The sequence below is a fragment of the Panthera onca genome, chromosome A3, assembly GCF_046562875.1.
Source record: "Panthera onca isolate mPanOnc1 chromosome A3, mPanOnc1 haplotype 2, whole genome shotgun sequence".
In the NCBI taxonomy this organism is placed as follows: domain Eukaryota; kingdom Metazoa; phylum Chordata; class Mammalia; order Carnivora; family Felidae; genus Panthera; species Panthera onca.
The window spans coordinates 6,829,144-6,848,710 of record NC_138341.1 but is presented as its reverse complement, the minus strand read 5'-3'; the positions used below and the strand labels follow the sequence as shown (position 1 = coordinate 6,848,710).

Here is a 19,567-nt window from a genome sequence, read left to right as displayed (position 1 = left end):
GCCCTGCACATTTCACCAGGCTTCCAGCAGGTCACTGTGAGACCGCCCTAAAGTGCTCACTCTGTGAAGACTCCACAATCTGTGCGGAGGGCAGGGCAAAGACTTGGGAGGCTGAGGATCAGAGAGGTGACGTGCTTTCCCCTAAGGTCAGAAAGTTGGTGAGACGGGCAGTTGGGCCTCGAGCCCTTGGCTCCTCTCCCCGCTTTCCCCTCTCGGACAAACATTAGTGCTGTCCCCAAATATCCAGGGTCCTCGCTGAGGCAGTTAACTGTCCTCAGGACAGGACGGGGACACCCAAGGAGCCTTCCAGTGCCACCAGTGCACGTGCACATGGCACTTTACTGCAGCTGGGGTTCGGTTTCTCCTGACTTAGCTTAAAAACTGCAGGGGAAAACCTGGGGGAAGTCCGTGCTCCCAGTGTGGGCCCCGAGGTGCCAGGACCCCTCCCCCTGCCAGCCCAGCAGAGCAGGGACGAGACAGGCTCAGGGCCTGCATCCAGGGCTTGCCTCACTGCTCCAGGAAAGATGTTCCTCTTCTCCATACCCCTCCCCTAGGTCCCGGGACTTTCACCTACATGTTGACATTGAAGAAAAACACATGCCAGATTATATCCAAATGACTGTGCCCAAATATTGAGAACCGCCAAGTGGCCAAAGGAAATGAAGCCCCGGGCTCATGCGTGACAGGAGGAAATGTTGCTGAAATGCTCGGGAAGACAGAGGAGGAGAGTGTGCGAGCACCCCCCTGGCATGGGGTGCGGGACAGACAGGAGCCTGCAGCTGGGGAGGGCGGCCGGAGGGGCCAGGGCTGGGAACACAGTGCTGGGCTCCCGGCAGTGGCTTGAGGGCATGCAGCGTCGCAGCTGTCCCCTCACGGCTGCCGAAAGCACCCCCCAGCCATCCAGATCGAAAAGCCCACTGGCAAGAAAGGAAAAAGGAAAAAACGTACTGGTAGATGTCACGCGAAGAGGGGGCAGCGGTGGATGGACAGCTGGCGGATCTGACGAAGATCGCTGCCTGCTTACACCGTCCACACTTACAGAGTTTGTCTTCCACAGGGCGTTAGCGGAGGAGGCTGGCTGAACTGCACACGCACGCACATGCACACGCACGCACATGCACACGCAGGCATGCACACATACACACGAATGCACGCACAGGCACAGAACAAAAACAGAAACAGAACACTGCATTATTGATCCTCTCTCTCAGAAAAACGATAAATATGACCCTTCTAGAATAGCATTAAGACCACCAATAGAATGTTGATTTTTTTTTTTTTTTTTTAATTCTTGTCTCTGGTATCTGGAGGATGGACACTGCTACACACAGTGGTGCTTCTGGGAAACTTATCAGCTGGTTTTCACAATCTTACGGATTTTCTTTCTCCAATATGAATACCATTTGAGGAGGGAAATGAGTAACCACAATGACATATGTCCTGAGCACTGCACTCCAGCCTGTAGAACATCTGCTGGCCTCTACCCATCCATCAAGTCCTCCCCTGGGTGCACGCACAGGGGAGCACCTGTCCTCGGACCGCATGGAGAGAAGGGTACAAACTAGAGACAGGTGAGGGCTCCCCACCTCCTGCAAACATTTCTGGCTAGAAGTCAGGTGACACCAAGGAGGCTCGGCTGACATACCAGGGAGACGGCACCTGCCTAGGTCACAGTCCCTCCTCTGCCCCACAAAGCTCTGCACACGGGGGGGGGGGGGGGGGGGGGGCCCTGTGTCTGAGGCTGTGCATGGCACACAAAGTGGGGCCCTGGGCTTGGGGTGGAAAACAGGCACCCCCACGCAGGGCATTTCTGCGGTGGACGAGGTCCGTCCCCGGGTAGGGCACGCAACGTTGGCTCCCTTTTCCGTCTGTCATGTGGGCACCAGGGTGCACTAGACCGAGAACCAGGGGGCCCTTTGGGGGTCATAGGGATGAAGTGCCAGTATACCATCAAAGGAGAACATGAAGCTAACCACAGGAATAGCCAGAAAAAGGAACTATGAAAAACCCCAAAGCCTCTAAGACTTTAGGAAAGCAAAAAATAAAGATGAACAGTTTTTTATTCCTTTTGCATGACCAACAGAGCAAAATAGTCTTTCCTTCAATGACACACAAAGTCAGTAAAAGCCACTAATGGGGTGGAGGGGACCAAATCATTGCAGCTGCAGCCTTGCACAGTGAATACATGTACACAGGGCGTGGGAGGAGGCTGGGCAGACAGGAGGCCCCACAAGGACCCGACCATGGCGGGTTGCCCTGGGCCCCTCCCGGCCAGTGCAAGAAGCCTGACCTTGCGGCCTCTCTCCTGCTCAGGAATTGCCCCAACAAGCCCAGGGGTGTGGGCACGAGGGGGGCACAGGCTCTGTGGGGGAGGGCAAGCGGGCTGCTTCTGGGGCCTGCCTGGGCAGCACCCGCTCTCCTCTCGGGGGTCTGCTCCAGTGACCTAGATGACAGGCCCCTCAGCCTTCTCTGGGCCTCCCTGAGAGCTGGGGACAGGGCCATGGTGGGGGTGGCCTCGACCCAGGTGCTGGCAGCTGCCATCCTCGCTCTCCTGCCAGGGCTACAACCCTCACTCACGCCCCCTCCCGGAGAGCAGCTGTTGCACAAATGCCACGTGGACCGGCAGCAGCCTCCAGCGGGGTGGGGACATCACACCCTCCTTCTCGTGGGAAGCCCTCCGGAGGCTACCGGCCACGTCGGGCAGCCCCAGCCCACAGCTATGCCGGCTGCTTGCTGGACCGGCCTTCAAGGAGCAGAATGGCCAGCTGGCCGTCAGTCCTGGGAAAATTACCTAACTTTGGGGGGCCTCAGTTTGCATTTTTTTTTTTTAATGTTTTAAAATCTTTTTATTTTCTAAAGTTTTTATTTATTTTTATTTTACTTTTTTGAGTTACATCCAAGTTAGTTACCATACAGTGCGACAATGATTTCACGGGTAGATTCCTTATGCCCCTTACTTGTTAAAAATAAGGAACGCTTCATGACTTTGCGTGTTATCCTGGCACAGGGGCCGTGCTAATCTTCTCTGTATCATTCCAATGTTAGTGTGTGTGCTGCCGAAGCGAGCACCTCAGTTTCCATTTTAATAAAAATAAAAACCAGCATCTGGGAAGTCCAACTCATTGTGTTGTGACGCAACAACTAACGGCAAGCGCGGCAAGCTCTGGCACTTAAGGCACCGGCAGGACCCACGGGGATCATTTTGCATTTTTACAATTAGGTTGCGCACCGTTCCCCAAATCAGCGTCTTTGTATCCTTCATTTCATGGGGCTGGCAGAGATAGAAGGTACCAGGCATCACAAGCTGGCTGAAGGCAGGTGGGGGCGGGGGGGGAACGGAGGGATGATGACACAGGACAGAACTAAGGCAGAGGGAGGGGTGGTGAGCGGTAAAAGCAGACAGAAAAGAACAGAAAGGAGGTCTGCGGGAAGGTCTCACAGGACCAGCGTCACGAGCTGAGCCACCCGCCTCAGGCTGCCCTGGTGGAGTCCGTGTGCACTGCCAGTGACACAAATGCCACACCTCCGCCCAGAACAAGGACAGAGTCAGAGGCTCCACCACCATCCGGCATCCTAAGACCGGAGAGCTCCTTGAGGAGGTCAACACCATGACCGTAGGACACAAAACCCCACATGTCATCGAGCAGGGGGCAAAGCAACCAGAAACTTCCCAAAGCGAAAACCAAACAACGCCCTTCGTGCGCCGGCGGGAGCTACGACGGTTTAGTACCTTTGGCAATGTTCCGCGGGGGCAGTGGGGGGGCGCTGGCCGTGCTGGGGGCCGCGGGCTGGGAGGGCGGCGGGCTGCCACTGAGGATGGCTCCGTACGTCTCGTTCTGCAAGATGCTGGGCACAAAGCCCCTCTGCTTGTCCTTGGCCAGGCTGGCGGCATCTCTGGCCAAAGACGCGGCATTCGACTGCAGCTGGCTGGACCCCAGCTGGTAGAAGCTGACGGGCCGGTCTTCTCGCCGACTGGGACTGGGCTGCAGAGGGCGAAATGCACACACGCTGAGCCCCTGGTCACAGCGCCCAGGCTACTCGTGCACACCACTGCTACTTGGGCCCAGTGCCTTTTTGGCTCTCAGCCATTACGTGAGAGCTGCAAGACTTTAAGAGTTACTCTCACCATGTGTCTTAACAGACACACACACACACACACACACACACACACAGCCATGATTTATAATTTACAGCCATGATTTATAATTTACACATCTCCATTCTGTGAAGGATTTAAAACACGGGCGATTTCATCCTTATTAGCCAGAGCTAATTTAAGCTAGATCTGCAGTTCATTGCATTTCCCCTTCGTACACATGCTTTCCATTGAGGACCCAGCTACACTCAATCCCCAACAGCTACGTGGCGAATTCGGGGGAGGTCAATGTTTCTTCCAGTATGAATGCACCTCTTGAGATTCCTCTAACTCAGGGTCAGCAGACCACGGCCTGGGGGCCACCACCTGCTTTATAAATAAAGTTTATTAGAACACAGCCATGCCTAGTCATTTACAAATCGCAGTTGCTTTCAAGCCACCCTGCCAGAGCTGAGTAGGCGCAGAAAAGATGGTGACAGTTCAGGCCCAAAGGCCTGAATATTTACTACCCGGCCCTTTTGGTTTGCTAACCCTAGCTCCGTCTGAAGGTCATGTGCATGGAATCACGACTTGGGTGACTCAGATCTAATTCATTTTAAACGTCAGCTTCATTGTAACAGCTATGATCTTCAGCAACTATCTTAACCTGGCTGACCCTGTTTCTCCTCTGTTCAATGGGTAGAACTTTGCTTCTCTAGCACAGTGCCAGCTTAGCAGTTAAACTGCTGGCTGATATACCCCACCTCCCCTCACAGGACCGCCTGCCCAGTCAAGGCTCTGGCCAACCCAGTGGCTCAAACTCAGCTCAGCTATGCAGAACTCGATGGCTAGTGGTCTTCACACATATTTTGAATTCAACAAAGCCCATGGCTATATGAACTACACCCACCTCTGCTGGAAACAGGGAGTGGGTAGATGAGTGTTAGCACTTGCTGTCAGACTTCTGTTTGGACCATGGGACCTGCCGTGTCCTGCTCACGCAAGAATGGGATGTGTGTGCTCACTCTGGGGCCGATGCATCCAATCTTTTTTTAAGGTGGGTAAGTGTAACATTAGTCAGCTCTCCTTACTTTGATACCGTTTTATACCTAACTCAGTGGAGAAGTTTCTTATTTGAAGACATAGCAAGCAGGTATGTTAACGGCTCCATGAACGAGGAAAGTCAAGGAAATTTCGGAAATGGCGTATATACATGTAATCAGACAGGCTCAATGCACATCAGAATATTCAATACGAAATTTTACGTGGAGGACACCTGGGTGGCTCAGTCGGTTAAGTGTCCGACGTCAGCTCAGGTCATGATCTCAGGTTTGTGAGTTTGAGCCTTGCATCAGACGGGCTCTCTGGGGTCAGTACAGAGCCTGCTTCAGATCCTCTGTCCCTCTCCTCTCTGTCCCTCCCCCACTTGTGTGCTCGCTGTCTCTCAAAAATAAAGAAAACATTTTTTTTTAAAAAAAGGAAAGTTCAGGGGCGCCTGGGTGGCTTGGTCAGTTAAGCATCCGACTTCGGGACTTCGGCTCAGGTCACGATCTCACGGCCCGTGAGTTCGAGCCCCGCGTCGGGCTCTGTGCTGACCGCTCAGAGCCTGCAGCCTGTGTCAGATTCTGTGTCTCCCTCTGTCTCTGCCCCTCCCCTGTTCATGCTCTGTCTCTCTCTGTCTCAAAAATAAATAAATGTTGAAAAAAAATTAAAAAAAATAAGAAATAAAAAAAGGGAAGTTTACATGGCATTTTCCACTAATTTCACAGCAGCTAGGAGTGTGGGCTCTGGAGTCCGCCTGCTGGAGTCTGACTCAGCTCTGAGACCTGTGTGAAGGTGGTAGGTAACCTGCCAGGAGCCCTCCAAGTGTGCAAGACAGCGTGCCATGAGCAGGGAGCTGGACTCAGAGGCAAGTGCCCTCAGTCTGGCCCCAAGCTGGTCTCTAAATACTAAGCTTCACTGTGGCCGAGTCAACTTCTCTTGACTCTCAAAGCTCCCGTGACCCCATCGAATAGAGGAAAAAGTTGGACCCACAGTTCTAAAGGTCATTTAATGATTCTAGTTAAGGTTTTAACGGCTGATGAGTGGACATGACCCGCGACACTGGGGGCCCCTGGCTCTTTATCACATGCACAGTGCAAGGACTTCCTCTAAAACCCACTAGACTCCATGGCCCCCCCATTTCTTTCCCTCAGATCAAACGGTGGGCAGCTAATGATGACGACACAAGGAATGTTCCCTTGTTCCTAAGAGCTGGGAGACAGGTGGCAGCTGTGGGAAGGGTGAAACCAAAAACCTACTGAGATCAATGGAGGCAAAAAGCAAACTCCACTTCTACAAAACTGCTCTGTGCGCAGATTAGAAGCCAGGATCCACCCCGCTCGCCACAAAGCTCACGACGACACCCCTGGCGTCCCTCGGCCGGGCACTGACCTGCAGTTTCTCGTCCACGTCGTCATCGCTCTCATCCAGGTCTTCGTGGAGCAGCCGCCACTCATACTCGACGTGGACGTGGGAATTGAACCTCCCAGATAAGGCCTGGGTCAGCTGAGAGAACAAAGGGCCGTCAGTGACACTGCACGCGAGGCGAGCAGCCCTGGGTGGCACGGGGTGGGGGAGGCAGAGGCCCCAGGGTGAGGCTGGCTGAAACTCCCCTCCCTATTTCACAGAGGACCTTGAAACGCAAACCTCGTAACTGCCCTTTCGTGTTCTGTAAACGGTACAGGGCGGTGGGCAGACAAGGGCTATTCGAGGTCTCAAGGACGGCCCGTAGGTGCTGACAACCACACACAGGAGCAAACTCAACAGAGAACGGACGTTTCCACTGTTAACCCAACCGTTCTTGACCAGCACTAAAGATGATGCCCCAAAGAAAAGGATGTGAATGACTATTTTCACAATACTCTCGGGGAACAGGTAGCTAGTTCCATTTTAGATACACGGGAGAGAAGCAAATCCCTTTCTTAGCACGTTAGCCCTTAATTTCCTCCAGAGCCAGAGAGTAGCTGTGTGACCTTGGGCAAGTTACTTAACCCTTCTGTGTCTGTTTCCTCACCTGTAAAATAGGGATAACAGAAGAAACCGTGTCATGGGTGGCTATCAAGATTGAACGAGTTAGGGGATATCAACTACTTAGAATAGCACCTGGTACTCATCCCACACTTCCGTAACATTTACAACGAATAGCTCTCTTTACCGAGCACTGGTTGAGCTTCCGAGTGCAACACTAATTCCCACAACAACCTTCTGAACTGGTAGAGCGGACTCCACTTCACAAACAAGGAAACAGCGAGACAGTTGGCATTGGTGCGGCCTTCCCGAGTCATGGTGGTGGAGCCCTACCGCCTGAGCCCATGGGCTCTGCCCCCTAGCTGCACTGTCACTGCCTGATCTAGAACAGGACAGGAAACGATGGTGCAGAACCATCTGGAAGATTCGGGGTTGGGGAACAGAGTAAGAACATCAGCTCTGGATGCTGCTGTGAAGGGACGAGCCGGTGGCTTCCCGACTCCAGGGATGAGCCAAAGCCATGGTGGCCCCCGGATCTCTGCTCCTGTTGCCCCAGATTAATGCCAGGACCACCATCAACATGTCCAACCAGCAAATGCCCACTGGCGTTCTAAGTGTCATTACGAGGGGGTGGCCACCTCCTCTTGAAAGACCCCCCAGTGTGCCTTCTCCTGGCTATCCCCTCTAGGGTCCACACTTCGCAGAGGGCAGGGCCCCTTCCTGGCCCAGGAAGGGCCCCCTGGCCACGTCCACACCGGGTGGAGACTCACCAGCTCCTCACAGTGCTCGTGCCGGAGGCGTCTGGCGATGTCCAGTGGCGTCTCCCCCGACTCGTTAGCTAAAAGGCAGGGCGACAAAGGGAGGCATTATGACAAAAACAAGCGAAGGCCGGATTATCAGGAGGCAGTTAAAAGAGGTACAGAGAAGCAGCACTCAATCGAAGTGAGCACGATTAACGAATCCCACGGTTGAGTCTGGAGCAGGGGCGGAACTGGTCTCGTAACCGTACAGACCTGCGGTGGAACACGGTCGGGAGACGTCAGGAGACCGTTTGAGTTGGCCATGGGCACAGAACGGCACTCCTCAGCAGTCTGCAAACCCGAAACCGTGCATTTTCTTCTAAATAAGCCTCTGCCAACAAGGTTTGATTAATAATAAAAAAAAAAAAAGCCAACTCAGAGACACCTGGGAAGCTCAGTTAAGCATTCGACTCTAAATTTCGGCTCAGGTTATGATCTCACGGTTGTGGGATACAGCCCCGTGTCAGTCGCGTCAGGCTCAATGCTGGGCAAGGAACCTGCTTCAAAATCTCTCTCTCTTCCTCTACCCACCCCCCCAAAAAATAGAAAAAAAAAAAAAGAAACTTGACTCAAGAAGGTGTGGCCTTCTTTGTGTTCTCTTTGCTCTCTGTTCCACAGTTCTTCCAAATCACTTCCTCCCAACACAGTCACCACCGCCTGCCCTCGGATGGCTGCCAGCGTGCCAGGGTCCCACGCGGGAGGGAGAAATGAAGGCCCAACAGATCAGGGTCCCTCGTGGAGGAGACTCGGTGCCACGAGTGGCAGTAAACAGTGTCTCTTCACTGCCCCGTAAGTAAATTTTCCACCCCGGGGCCAGGAAGAGACTAAGCCTGATGCTGGGTGGGGGTTCTGAACAGGAGGGCAAGACGCCCCAGAGCTTGTTCAAATTCACGTCCGCGTGAGTGTTGTCTGTGGGGCTTGAGCTCTGCTTCTCATAACCTATAAAATACCTGCCGAAGGTGGGAGGTCTACGTATCGGAGGGAGGGCGACTGCTGACAAATACGGGACACGGCAGCCGTGTGGGGCACGCGGGGAGAGGCCCCCCGCCTTCAGAAGGCAGGGCCCGCACACGGGGCCGGGCCGGCGCCACCCGCTCACCCGTCTCGATGGAGGCCTTCCCCCGCAGGAGCAGCTTCAGGCACTCGGCGTTGTCCGTCAGGCAGCAATAGTGCAGGGCGGTGCTGCCCTTCCCTGTCTGCTTATCCAGGTTCCCACTGGCCAAGAACGGGGACAGAAGAGAAAGAGCAATGAGGGGAAGGCCAGGGGGCCGGGCAGGTGAGCAGGGGAAGAGTCAAGCAACACCAGACGGTAGGGGATTTCTCCGAATCCCCCTCCACAGTGGGGGCACAGGGCAGCATCCCCGCTCGTGGGGGTGAGGCAGCCGTGGCGGAAGGCCACCAGGGAGCCAGCAACAATGGCAGAGAAGGCCAGAAAGGGAGAGAGGCACCCCAAAAGGCACCGTGCTCCCCAGACGTGGGACAAGCCACTCAACCCCCTGGTGGGCGAAGCCCTGAAACGTGGCTGTCATCATGAGGAGGAGGGACAGTGGGGCTTTGTGGCCCCGGGAAGGACAGATGGGGACGGTCACCAGGAGGAGACATCCACTGCTCTTCTCAGGACAGAACCTGCTACACTGTGAAAATAAGCATCTTCTGACCTCTCCCCTCTTCCTGCTGCCCCCCTTCCATTCTGGAAGAAAGGAAACCAGGATTTCCCTTCTCACGCTCCAACAATCTGCACTGGGAGAGGATGACGTCACTGAGCTGTTTCATCCAGGGTCCACGGAGCCGCTGTCGCGCGCTAGGCGCTGGGCGGGTATTCGGGCTCCATCAGCGGGCGGCTCCCACTGAGTCCAGCAAACTGCTGACCGGCCCCCAGCCGCTCTGCCTCTGGCTACTTCTTCACTCTCTCCCCCAGCAACAGCAGGGAAAGGCAGAAATGCTGAATATGACCTTGCCATTGCACTGTGGAATTTTCCACTCCGTTTGGAGCCGTGTCAGCGGCCTGTGACCAGCATCTCCCGCAACACACGCCCCAAACCACGATCAGGGAGTCAAGATACACCTTAACGGGTGTTTGTGGCTGGCTGGCTGCCGCCAGGCAGGTGATAAACCAGAGTAGGGTGGGACGCACCAAGCAGCAGGACTATGCAGTGCACACACACGTGCACGTGCACACACACACACACGTGCGCACGCGCAGGTTCTTTAAAGGCTACTTCTAATGAAGATATAGAAACAACTTTTCAAACCAGACAAAATGCCCACAACCTGGTGTTGCAGTTTACAATCTCAGCTTAGGCGGGTGGCTCAGGTATGGATCCCTGTGTCCCTGTGACCTCTCCCCACTGCTCTAGGGTACCCCACCTGGGTCCTGTGGGACACTCACAAGGGACGTGAGTGTGGGGATGGCCCTGTGCACACAGGCGGTTGTGGGGGCCACGGACAGCCTGCCTTCCGGAGCCCAGAATTCAGATGTATCGATCTGAGATCTGCTGAGTCCCAGACGCCAGAAGCCTGATCTTGCAGATATCCCACGAAGGGTCTCTGTCTTCACGTCCTAGGGTCTCTCAGGACTGGCACCTGATGGCTCACTTCCTGTCCCACAGCCACATAATGAGGCAGGAACCTGATCCTTCCTCAGAAACACCAAGGAACAAAATCAAACGCCTCCCCTAAGTTTAGAACACCTACCTGTTCTGGACTAAAAAGTCTACGATGTGGAGAGAAGTCCGGTCCACCGATCTGACTGCAAGATGCAGGGCAGTTTCATCTGGCTCCTGAAGACCAAAGAGAAACATTCCAGAATTCCAAGGGGAGCGTTCAGTTTTGTGTTCAATGTGAGCAAAACTGTGTCTCTCTCTTCCAAAAGCCTTTTATTCTTTCTTTCAAAATGCTTCTAAGACATATGGTGTCTCTCTAGTCTCCAGAGCAAACTCTGCTCTTGGGACCATTTCGAGACTGGTCTTCCTTTCTCCACAGAAAATAATGAGAAATTCAGGGAGTTCACCTCAAAGTCCCCTCAATCTTGATATTCCTATCTCTGCACTAACAACATGAGGTGTTGCCTATAAGGTGCGTGTGGGGGTCTTCGTCCAAAGACCCTAGGAAGTTTCCCCAGGCCTCTTATACCCAATCTTTTATACCTGCTGCCTGAATAAACATAAATTCTTATTTTAAAAATAGCATTAGAGTTTTTCATTCTGTATTTACGGACAAGGCCAGGAGTGCTAATGCCCAGACTGTCTTCAATTTATACCAGGGGACACATGACCTCCACTGCCTTTTCTGAAAGAGTTCTGGCAGGTGTGGGAGGACTGACCAGAGAAAGATGGTCTCAGGTGGGTGGGTGGGCGAGAGGGCTGGAGGCAAAGGCAATATCCATGGAACAGGGAACATGGGACAAAGAGGGAGGTGGCCCTCAATCCACCTGCCGGGCCTGCTCAGCCAGCCAGGGCCACTCCCCCGTCCTCTGGCTGGGGCAGGGCTCTGAGCTGGGCATGCCCTGAACCACCTGGGCTTGACTTCTCTCTGTCTCTCTCTCAAACATTGGATATCAGGCTCCATAGAACACGTGCTCGGCTGCTAAAGGGTAACGCCTGGCATCCCGCACCTTCATTATGAGGACAAGGAGGTTTCAAGGGAACGTGAGCGTGTGTCCACAAGGTCACCCGTGGAAGTGAATTAGGACACATGCCGAGCTGTGACACTGGTAGCCGGTTTCCTATGGGATCGATCCTGCCATGCTCGATCCCATGCTACCCTGAGACCCCACCCTCTCCACAAGGCTCTCCCAGGAAAGTGGGGGGGATCCCTCCTTCTCCGGCTCCCTCGGGGAGGAGGGCACAGGTGGGGAGCAGGCTGGGGAGCTCTCCCTCCCAGGGAAGCCTCAGGAGCTGCTCCTCAAAGTCTGGCCGTCAGCTGCCCTGCACCCAGGAGACAGGACCCTCTGGCCTCTAAGAAGATGCTCCCTCCCCCAGGGGATGGGCTTTCCTTCCAAGGCTGGCATCATATTTTTGGTTAAAGAAGAATAAACCATGAATTTCTCCCCAGAACCAATGTTGTCTTCCTTCAGAGAATTATACTACTTTCTCAGCATTTGTGATGACGCTGCCCTGCCACTCCCCAACCCCCTTTCTTTTCTTTTGTGAAAGTAGCAAGCCACGCTCTTACGTGTCCGTTGGCCAGTGGGATTTTTTCTGTAAGATCCACACCATCAGCATACGCTTGGAGTAATCCAAAAATATCTCTGGTTTTGACGGCCTCACAAAGGCTGTGGAGTTTGGCCGCATTATCCACATGCTTTTTCCTTGCGTATTTCCTCTCAATGTACTTGGCAGTAATGTAGTCCTTCCTGGCATTCCTGAAACCAAGCATAACTGCCTTGTAAATGATTAAGGGCCTCTATTCAAACGTATCTAACCTGCAATTATCTGTAACCGTTAAAAAAAAAAGAAAATCCTGCCTACACCTTCCTTGCAGAAACACTGGCGGGCAGGGAGCAATCTGCTGTGTGACCCTGGCAGTGCCTGTGTCCGGGGACACCCAGGGCAGTGAAATCCTCCAGTTTCCAACACAAGAGGCCTCGAGGCCCAGCGCAGGGTGACTGGGCCTCACTCAGGTGCCAACGGTAACTGGCCAGGTTAGGCAGGCTGGGAGGCCCTCCTTGAGAGCGAAGACATTGTTGGGCCCCAGGGTGGCTCAGTCGGTTGAGCGTCTGACTTTGGCTCAGGTCATGATCTCGCGGTTTCTGAGTTTGAGCCCCGCATTGGGCTCATTGCTGTCAGCATAGAGCCTGCCTCGGATCCTCTGTCCCCCCTCTCTCTGCCCCTCCCTGGCTTGTGCTCTCGCTCTCTCTCTCTCTCTCTCTCTCTCTCAAAAATAAACATTAAGGGAAGAAAAAGAGGGAAGACCGTTATCTTCTCGTTCGTGGGCACTGTGCCTGGCAGAAAACGCACCACTCATCTGATGAACCAGAACAAACTGTCAGCCTTCGTGGTCTATTTTCTGGCCTTCACATGGCATTGTGTTCACAGACTCTACCTCCCCCATGGAGCCTGGAACAGCACCAACTCCGGGGAGGCCAGGAGAAGTGTGGGTTCAGATCCCGCCCCCACCATACTGCCGGTGTGTCCTGGGACAAGCATTTCATCTCTTTAGGCCTCAGGTCCTATTTGTGCAAACGTGTAACACACGCCCTCGAGGAACTGGGAAAAATACATGAACTGACACATTTGCTGGGTACATGGTGGGTCCTTAGAGCCCTGGAACTTGCTGATCGAACTTAAAAGATGGAGAGCAAGGGGTGCCTGCGTGACTCAGTCGGTTAAGCGTCTGATTTTGGCTCAAGTCATGATCTCTCGTGGTTTGTGGGTTTGAGCCCCACGCCAGGCTCTGTGCTGACAGCTCGGAGCCTGGAGCCTGCTTCGGATTCTGTGTCTCCCTCTGTCTGTACCCTCCCCCTGCTCATGCTCTGTCTCTCTCTCTCAAAATAATAAACATTAAAAAAAATGTTTTAAAAATGGAGAGCTAGAGAAACAGTAGCTCCTGGTCAGGAGGACTTTCAGCATTTTACTCTGAGGACCTTAACAAACAACAGCTGCAACAATAAAAACAAAAGTAGACAGGATTTTTGAGAGCTACAGTAAAAACAAAATTCCCTGTGGCAATCAAGTGAGAAGGGGCAGGAAGCAGCCCAGCTACCCATCAGCCGGTGAAGGGACGAGCACACGTGGTCCGCCTGCACAACGGAGTACTGTTCAGCCACATCAAGGAACACAGCTCCGACAGGCTACATCATGGCTGAGCCCTGAAAACATCGTGCGAAGGAAAAGGAGCCAGACGGACACACAAGGCCACATGCTGTATGATCACATTTACACACAATGCCTGGAAGAGGCAAATTCGTCGGGACAAAAAGCAGATTAGCAGGGCTGGGGGGTGGGGGGTGAAGGAGTGGAGGGGAGGGTGGAGTGGGTGATGCCTGACAGGCACAGCGTTTTGTTTCGGGGGCAGAAAAATGTTCCAGACTGCGGTGATGGATGCATACTCTGTGAGTAGGGTGAACGTCACTGAATCTCATTTATTTATTTATTTTTAAAATGTTTTACTTATTATTATTTTTTTTTTTTGAGAGAGGAGAGAGACAGAGCGTGAATGGGGGAGGGACATAGAGAGAGAGAGAGACAGAGACAGAGAGAGACAGAGAGAGAGAGAGAGAGAGAGAATCCAAAGCAGCTCTAGGCTCCAAGCTGTCAGCACAGAGCCCAACGTGGGGCTTGAACCCATGAACTGTGAGATCATGACCTGAGTTGAAGTCGGACACTTAACCGATGAGCCACCCAGATGCCCCTGAATTTCCATTTAAATGGGCGAGCTGTATGGTATGTGAATTGTATCTCAATAAAGCATGTCAGAGAAAACTGAATTCCACTGACAATACAAAAACTTAACTTTAGTCAACAAATGCACAGAAAACGACGCAACAGGATCGATTCCCTTGGCTCCTTTCTGGAAAGTGTGAAGCACACTGGAATTTCAAGAAATTGGGCGGGGGAGGCTGAAGGAAAAGCCAGGGCCTGGTGGTCAGCTCTGGGAGACCGCACAGTTCAGAGCCCGGGCCCCCGGTCAGACTGCTCAAACGGGTTCCACTGCTTCCTGTCGAGGGGACAGCGGGCAAGCCCTTCCCGTGACCACACCTGCTCGTGGGGCTGTTGCAGGTTACACGAGATAGCGCAGCATTCTGGAAACGCCAGCTGTCAGGACCACAACAGCATGGGAGGAGGGGCCTCACAGTGAACCTGGTCGGCTCTTCTCAGCTCAGGGACTGTTCCTTCCCATCCTGCCGCCAGGGCTGTGCCAACTGCGTCTGCCGTCAGCCACCGAGCCCCTCAGGTCAACACCGCGGGCCCCAGGGGGCGATGCAGGTCTGGGAGCGGGCAGGCCAACGCCAGGCTCCCAGCGATGGGGGGCTACTCTCCCCACTACCGACCGCCTGCCCTAAGACACTCACTGCCTGGGTGCTAATGAAGTGTGCTAACACACTTTCCGTGCGTCACCTCACAAACGTCCAGCCCCTGGGCTTACAGGTCGAGCTGAGACAGGCGGTCTCATTTGGTCCTCACAACAAATGCTATCAACTTTTCTCGCCTCCCCTCTGCGGATAAGTAAACTGAAGTCTATCAAGAGGACCCAGAGTTCTGTTTCCACACACAGTGGGAAGCTCTCTGAGGGCCGCCCCTGCTCTCGGGGTCCAGGTTCTCCTCAGGGGGCCTCCTAGCACAGTGCGGCATGCGGGGAATTGCTTAGTGACGTTTTGGGCTCAATGACGTGCCACATGTGACAACCTGTCTAATGCTTCAAATTCTCCAGGTCTCTTATGATGAGCGGTGGGACCAGACAGTTGTGAAGTTCTAGGTAGTTTCAGTAAAACCCTTGTGAGATAATCATCACTGCGACCTCCCCCTGCCTTCCTTGGAAGGGGCTCAAGACATCCCGGACCCTGAGTTCTTAATGTTATTCACCTATCCGGGGCTCTGTGACCCCTGGAGGTCACGCCCACACAAGCATGGGCACAGACCCGGTCTTTGCCGCCACCACGCTCCACGGCTTCATGAAGGAAGTTTATTTACTCTGTCAGCGTGCTCCCCTCCCCACCTCTTGTTGTTTTGGAAAGGATTAGACTTTTGGAGAAAAACAATGAACTTAAAATAACAACACATTTGGCACGTACTTCTGAAGGATGGGCCTGTGTAAGGTCCTTAATCGCAGAAAAGGAACAGCGCTGCCTGCATAAACAGACACAAATCTGCCTGCTTCCCCCTCCCACCTATTTCTCTCTCTCCACACCCACCCCCAAATCCAAAATCTGGGGATTCATAGGCCACTAGAGGGTCTGTGCCTTCCCTGTCAACAGATTTATGTGCAGATGGTATGTTGTCCCGAGATAAAGCCAGAAGCATACACTCCTTTTCATCTGCAAGTAAAATACAGTTTATTTAAATAGCCACAGAGCTGGGACTTTATCTTTGACTTGTTGATTCATTAAATATGTATTGAACCACCACAAGCAACATATTGCGGTGGGAAATACAAAAATCAGGAAGACGTGATCTATTAGAGAAATATGTGTAAATACTTTGGTACGATATAAAGTGGCACGGAAGGTTTTAAAATAGAGCCAAAGGCTACAGGAGCAGACAGACCAGCAGTTAACTTCACCCGAGCAGGTATGAAAGCAGGTGGTGTTTTGCCATCACACTGGCCAACCGCCCTCAATTTGGGGGAAAAAAAAAGAGGGGGAGGGCTACACTTCCTTCTCGTTTGTGCCAAGGCTGGCGGTGGGTGGGGGGCGTTTCAATGCAGACAGAACGTTTATACTGAAGGAGTCAAAGCAGATCGTGTTCATGTTTTCGAAACATCTAGCCCCAGAGTAAACAAATTCTCTGCTTTTATAAGGCACCCCTGGTACTTGGAAGAAATTACTTATCAGACGCTTTGCTCAAAACTGATCAATATCATGGCGACTTGGGAGACCGGCACCTTCCCTGTCTGTCGATTAGACTGTAAACAAATGCAGCGTACCAGACCATGACATTTCCTTTGTTGAACGGGAGCTTCCAGCAATCTCGGGAAGAGCTGGCTCACCTCTGGGTAACCCTCCAATTGAAAGCTAAACGGAGAGGACCCTGATCTCTCAGGGTTTGTGGGTTCGGTGTGCAGCACTTGAGTCGCCTCTACTGCCCACACCCAGGGTGAGCGCGCAGAGCTGAGGACACCACCTGGGTCCAGCTCTACCCAACTGTCCCGCTGACGACCACTCCGCTGGCTCTGTGAGCGGGCGAGGGTTGTCATATTAGAGGAGGGAGCTCAGAGCAGCCCCGGAGCCTGCCCAGGTCCCACGATTGGCTAAGGTCCTACGTCCTATACCACCTGCCTCTCCGGGTTTGGGTAAGAATACAGATTTGGAACTCAGATCTTCATGCAGAGAGGATAACAACCTAGGCTCGTGCCTCGTACCCAGTCCCACAAAACCACTATTGCCAGCATCTGCTACAGGATTCCAACAGGAAGCGACCCTAATCCAACGCCAACCAAATGCTCATCGCAGATACCCGATACCTGAGGGGGTGTATCACGAACACGGTGTGTTCATGCCTGTACATGTCTAGGCTCTCTCACTGCATTGTTACCTCACCCAAATGCAAAAGAACACAGATCCCGCCATCTCAGCTTCCCAAAGATAGGTCCCAACAAACTGGTTACAAACACTTAAAATTCTCTGCCTTTGCCAAGGGCCCGTACTCCACCTGCTATGTGAAAAACCACTCCTAGAGCACTGTCCACGGCTCCTCACCTTATGTCCTTTAGGAGAGACCTGTGCCATCAATCCCCTCTCAACCTTCTTCCAAGGGCAATGTTGTCTCTGTAAAAGAATTTTTCTACTCTCTCTTATCACATTTTTCTCATTCCCTCCTGTCCTGCCGGATCACTGTGGTCCAGGCTCAGCACTCGAATGCAGGCGCTGGGTCTTTTAACTGCCCCGGGGACACCCCTTCTTCCGTCTGTCTGTCCCACCTTGCATTGTATGACAGTAGGTGATCACCCTCTAGCCACCTGGAGCAGAGAGGCCATCCACTGCCCGGACCTGCCACCTCTCACGCCCAAAGACCAGTGTAAGCTGGTTGACTTATGCTCTATTTGGTAAGACTGGCAGGAAAATCTCCTGTAAGCTCTGCCCCATCGGGCCAGCAGGATGCATGAGGCACAAAGCTTCTCGGTCAGGTTTTGGGTCAAAAGTGAAACAAGAATAAAAAATTCTTGTTGAAGAAAACAGCACACTCTCCACATTTGCAAGGACACTGGGCCAGAAAAGGATACGTGGCTCAGAATCTATGCAGAGAGGGGTGCCTGGGTGGCTCAGTCGGTTAAGCGTCCGACTTCGGCTCAGGTCGTGATCTTGTGGTTTGTGGGTTCGGGCCCCGCGTCGGGCTCTGTGCTGACAGCTCAGAGCCTGAAGCCCGCTTTGGATTCCGTGTCTCCCTCTCTCTCTGCCCCTCCCCCGCTTGTGCTCGCTCTCTTTCTCTCCCTCTCTCTCAAAAATAAACATTAAAGAAAATTTTTAGGATCTATGCAGAGGGAAGGGGCTTGAACTCCCCTGATGCAGAAGGTGAGGGGGTACCCATATGCCACCAGTGAGGGCGACACTCCTCACTCCTCTGTCATAGACCTAGAGCATCGGCCAAAGCTGCCTTGCTGTGGCTTCTTCCTAAGAAAACCAGCCACACCAATTTTTTTCATCTGGATGCCCAAAAAGGTGACTTGCCAGAGAAAAAACGAAAACAAACCAGGGTGATCTATTCCCCAACGAAACAACAACTGAGATCCCTTACACCTGTTACTGTCCTGCCTCACGGGGCTTGGGTACAAGGCCAGTCTTTGCTCAGAAAACAAAACCAGGCAGGTCCATACTTACATGTCGCTGCCCGGGTTGGGTTTGACCGAGTCCTCAGCCGGAAGGCAACACTCCATGATCTCATTGAAGCCTGCATTCCCAATATTCTTGGCAAGCTGCAAAAGCAGAAGTCTATTTCAGGGTACTCAATTATTAATGCATTCCACTGCTGCACACTACTCATGCGTTGATGATTTATTTAATGGCCACTAAGAAATAGAGCAATAAAGTGGCTTGCTGTTAATAAAGATGGACAAAACCCAAACCCCAAAGGTACTCATAAAACTAGAGATAAGAAGCAGCAGGTCTATTACAGAGAAATGTTCTTATAAAACGTCCCCTGGATAAAGCACCGAGGTGGACAGGAAGGGGCAGTAACTTGGTCCAATGTCAGTTTCCACCCTTATCCCCTCCCCCGAAAAAACCTGTGCTCCCACTGAAATGGACCTAAAAAGATCTACTTATGCCAGCAAGGAGGCGGCTCTCATCCAGTGGAGAGTGCTGGGCCAGGAAGTCAAGACTCGGGTTCAAATCACGGTTCTATTCCCTGGCTTTGTGACCACACGCAAGTCAGTTTACCTGAGTTCCAATTTCTCACCAGTAAAACAGGGATGGTACCTACCTTGTAAAAATAATAGAGTGGGGCAATTTAGGCGAAAGCCTAATTCGGTTCCATAAACCGAAGCACAAAAATGTACTTGTTCCAAATGTAAGGTCCTCATGCAACGATCAACTTTCTTATTCATTAAAATTTAAATGAACACATTTTAATCAACGCTTCCTGAATACGAGGCAGTGTGTTCAATGCAGCTAGACTAGGGAGACAACTGTCACGGCTTGTCTTAGTCAAGCACAATATGGCAACTGGCACTGTCCTGAGTGGAGGCACAAACTGGGTGAGCAGGAGCTCCTTAAAAGCAGGGGTTTAATCACCTTATTTGAGCACCCAGCCCAGCACCTGACAGAGATTAGCTTCTTCAATGTTTAATGAAACCGAACTGAAAGGCAGCACCTGGCCCAGGGCTCTCACGAGAACAGATAGTTCACCTCCCGCGTTGAACAGGGCACAATGGGGCACGTGGAGCCTCTGATATCTCTGTTCTCGAGCAGTGACGCGGACACAGGGTCACAGGGCATGTTCTGGAAGATCAGGCGGCTGCCTGAGCACCCCTTCTCTCTCCAGGGGTAAGTGACTGAAGTGACAGCCAAGGGGATCTGAGTTAGAGGAGC

General features: G+C 52.8%; 1 protein-coding gene and 1 non-coding gene across 5 annotated transcripts in view; both read right to left on the bottom strand.

Annotated features, from left to right (window-relative positions):
• ASAP2 (ArfGAP with SH3 domain, ankyrin repeat and PH domain 2) overlaps window positions 1–19,567 on the bottom strand; it is a 170,904-nt gene that overhangs the window by 9,365 nt on the left and 141,972 nt on the right. For 2 of the 4 annotated variants that reach the window (XM_078445000.1, XM_078445001.1), the window contains exons 16-23: window positions 18,359–18,453; window positions 12,058–12,247; window positions 10,579–10,664; window positions 8,984–9,099; window positions 7,855–7,922; window positions 6,509–6,622; window positions 3,731–3,983; window positions 949–1,083 (exon numbers count right to left, since the gene is read on the bottom strand). In XM_078445000.1, the coding sequence (XP_078301126.1) occupies window positions 949–1,083; window positions 3,731–3,983; window positions 6,509–6,622; window positions 7,855–7,922; window positions 8,984–9,099; window positions 10,579–10,664; window positions 12,058–12,247; window positions 18,359–18,453 (1,057 nt within the window). The remainder of the gene's footprint in view (window positions 1–948; window positions 1,084–3,730; window positions 3,984–6,508; window positions 6,623–7,854; window positions 7,923–8,983; window positions 9,100–10,578; window positions 10,665–12,057; window positions 12,248–18,358; window positions 18,454–19,567) is intronic. The other 2 variants (XM_078445002.1, XM_078445003.1) reach the window with 1 other exon arrangement.
• LOC132672986 (U6 spliceosomal RNA) lies at window positions 2,963–3,069 on the bottom strand. Its single transcript, XR_009607816.1, has one exon. It is a non-coding gene; the product is annotated as a U6 spliceosomal RNA (small nuclear RNA).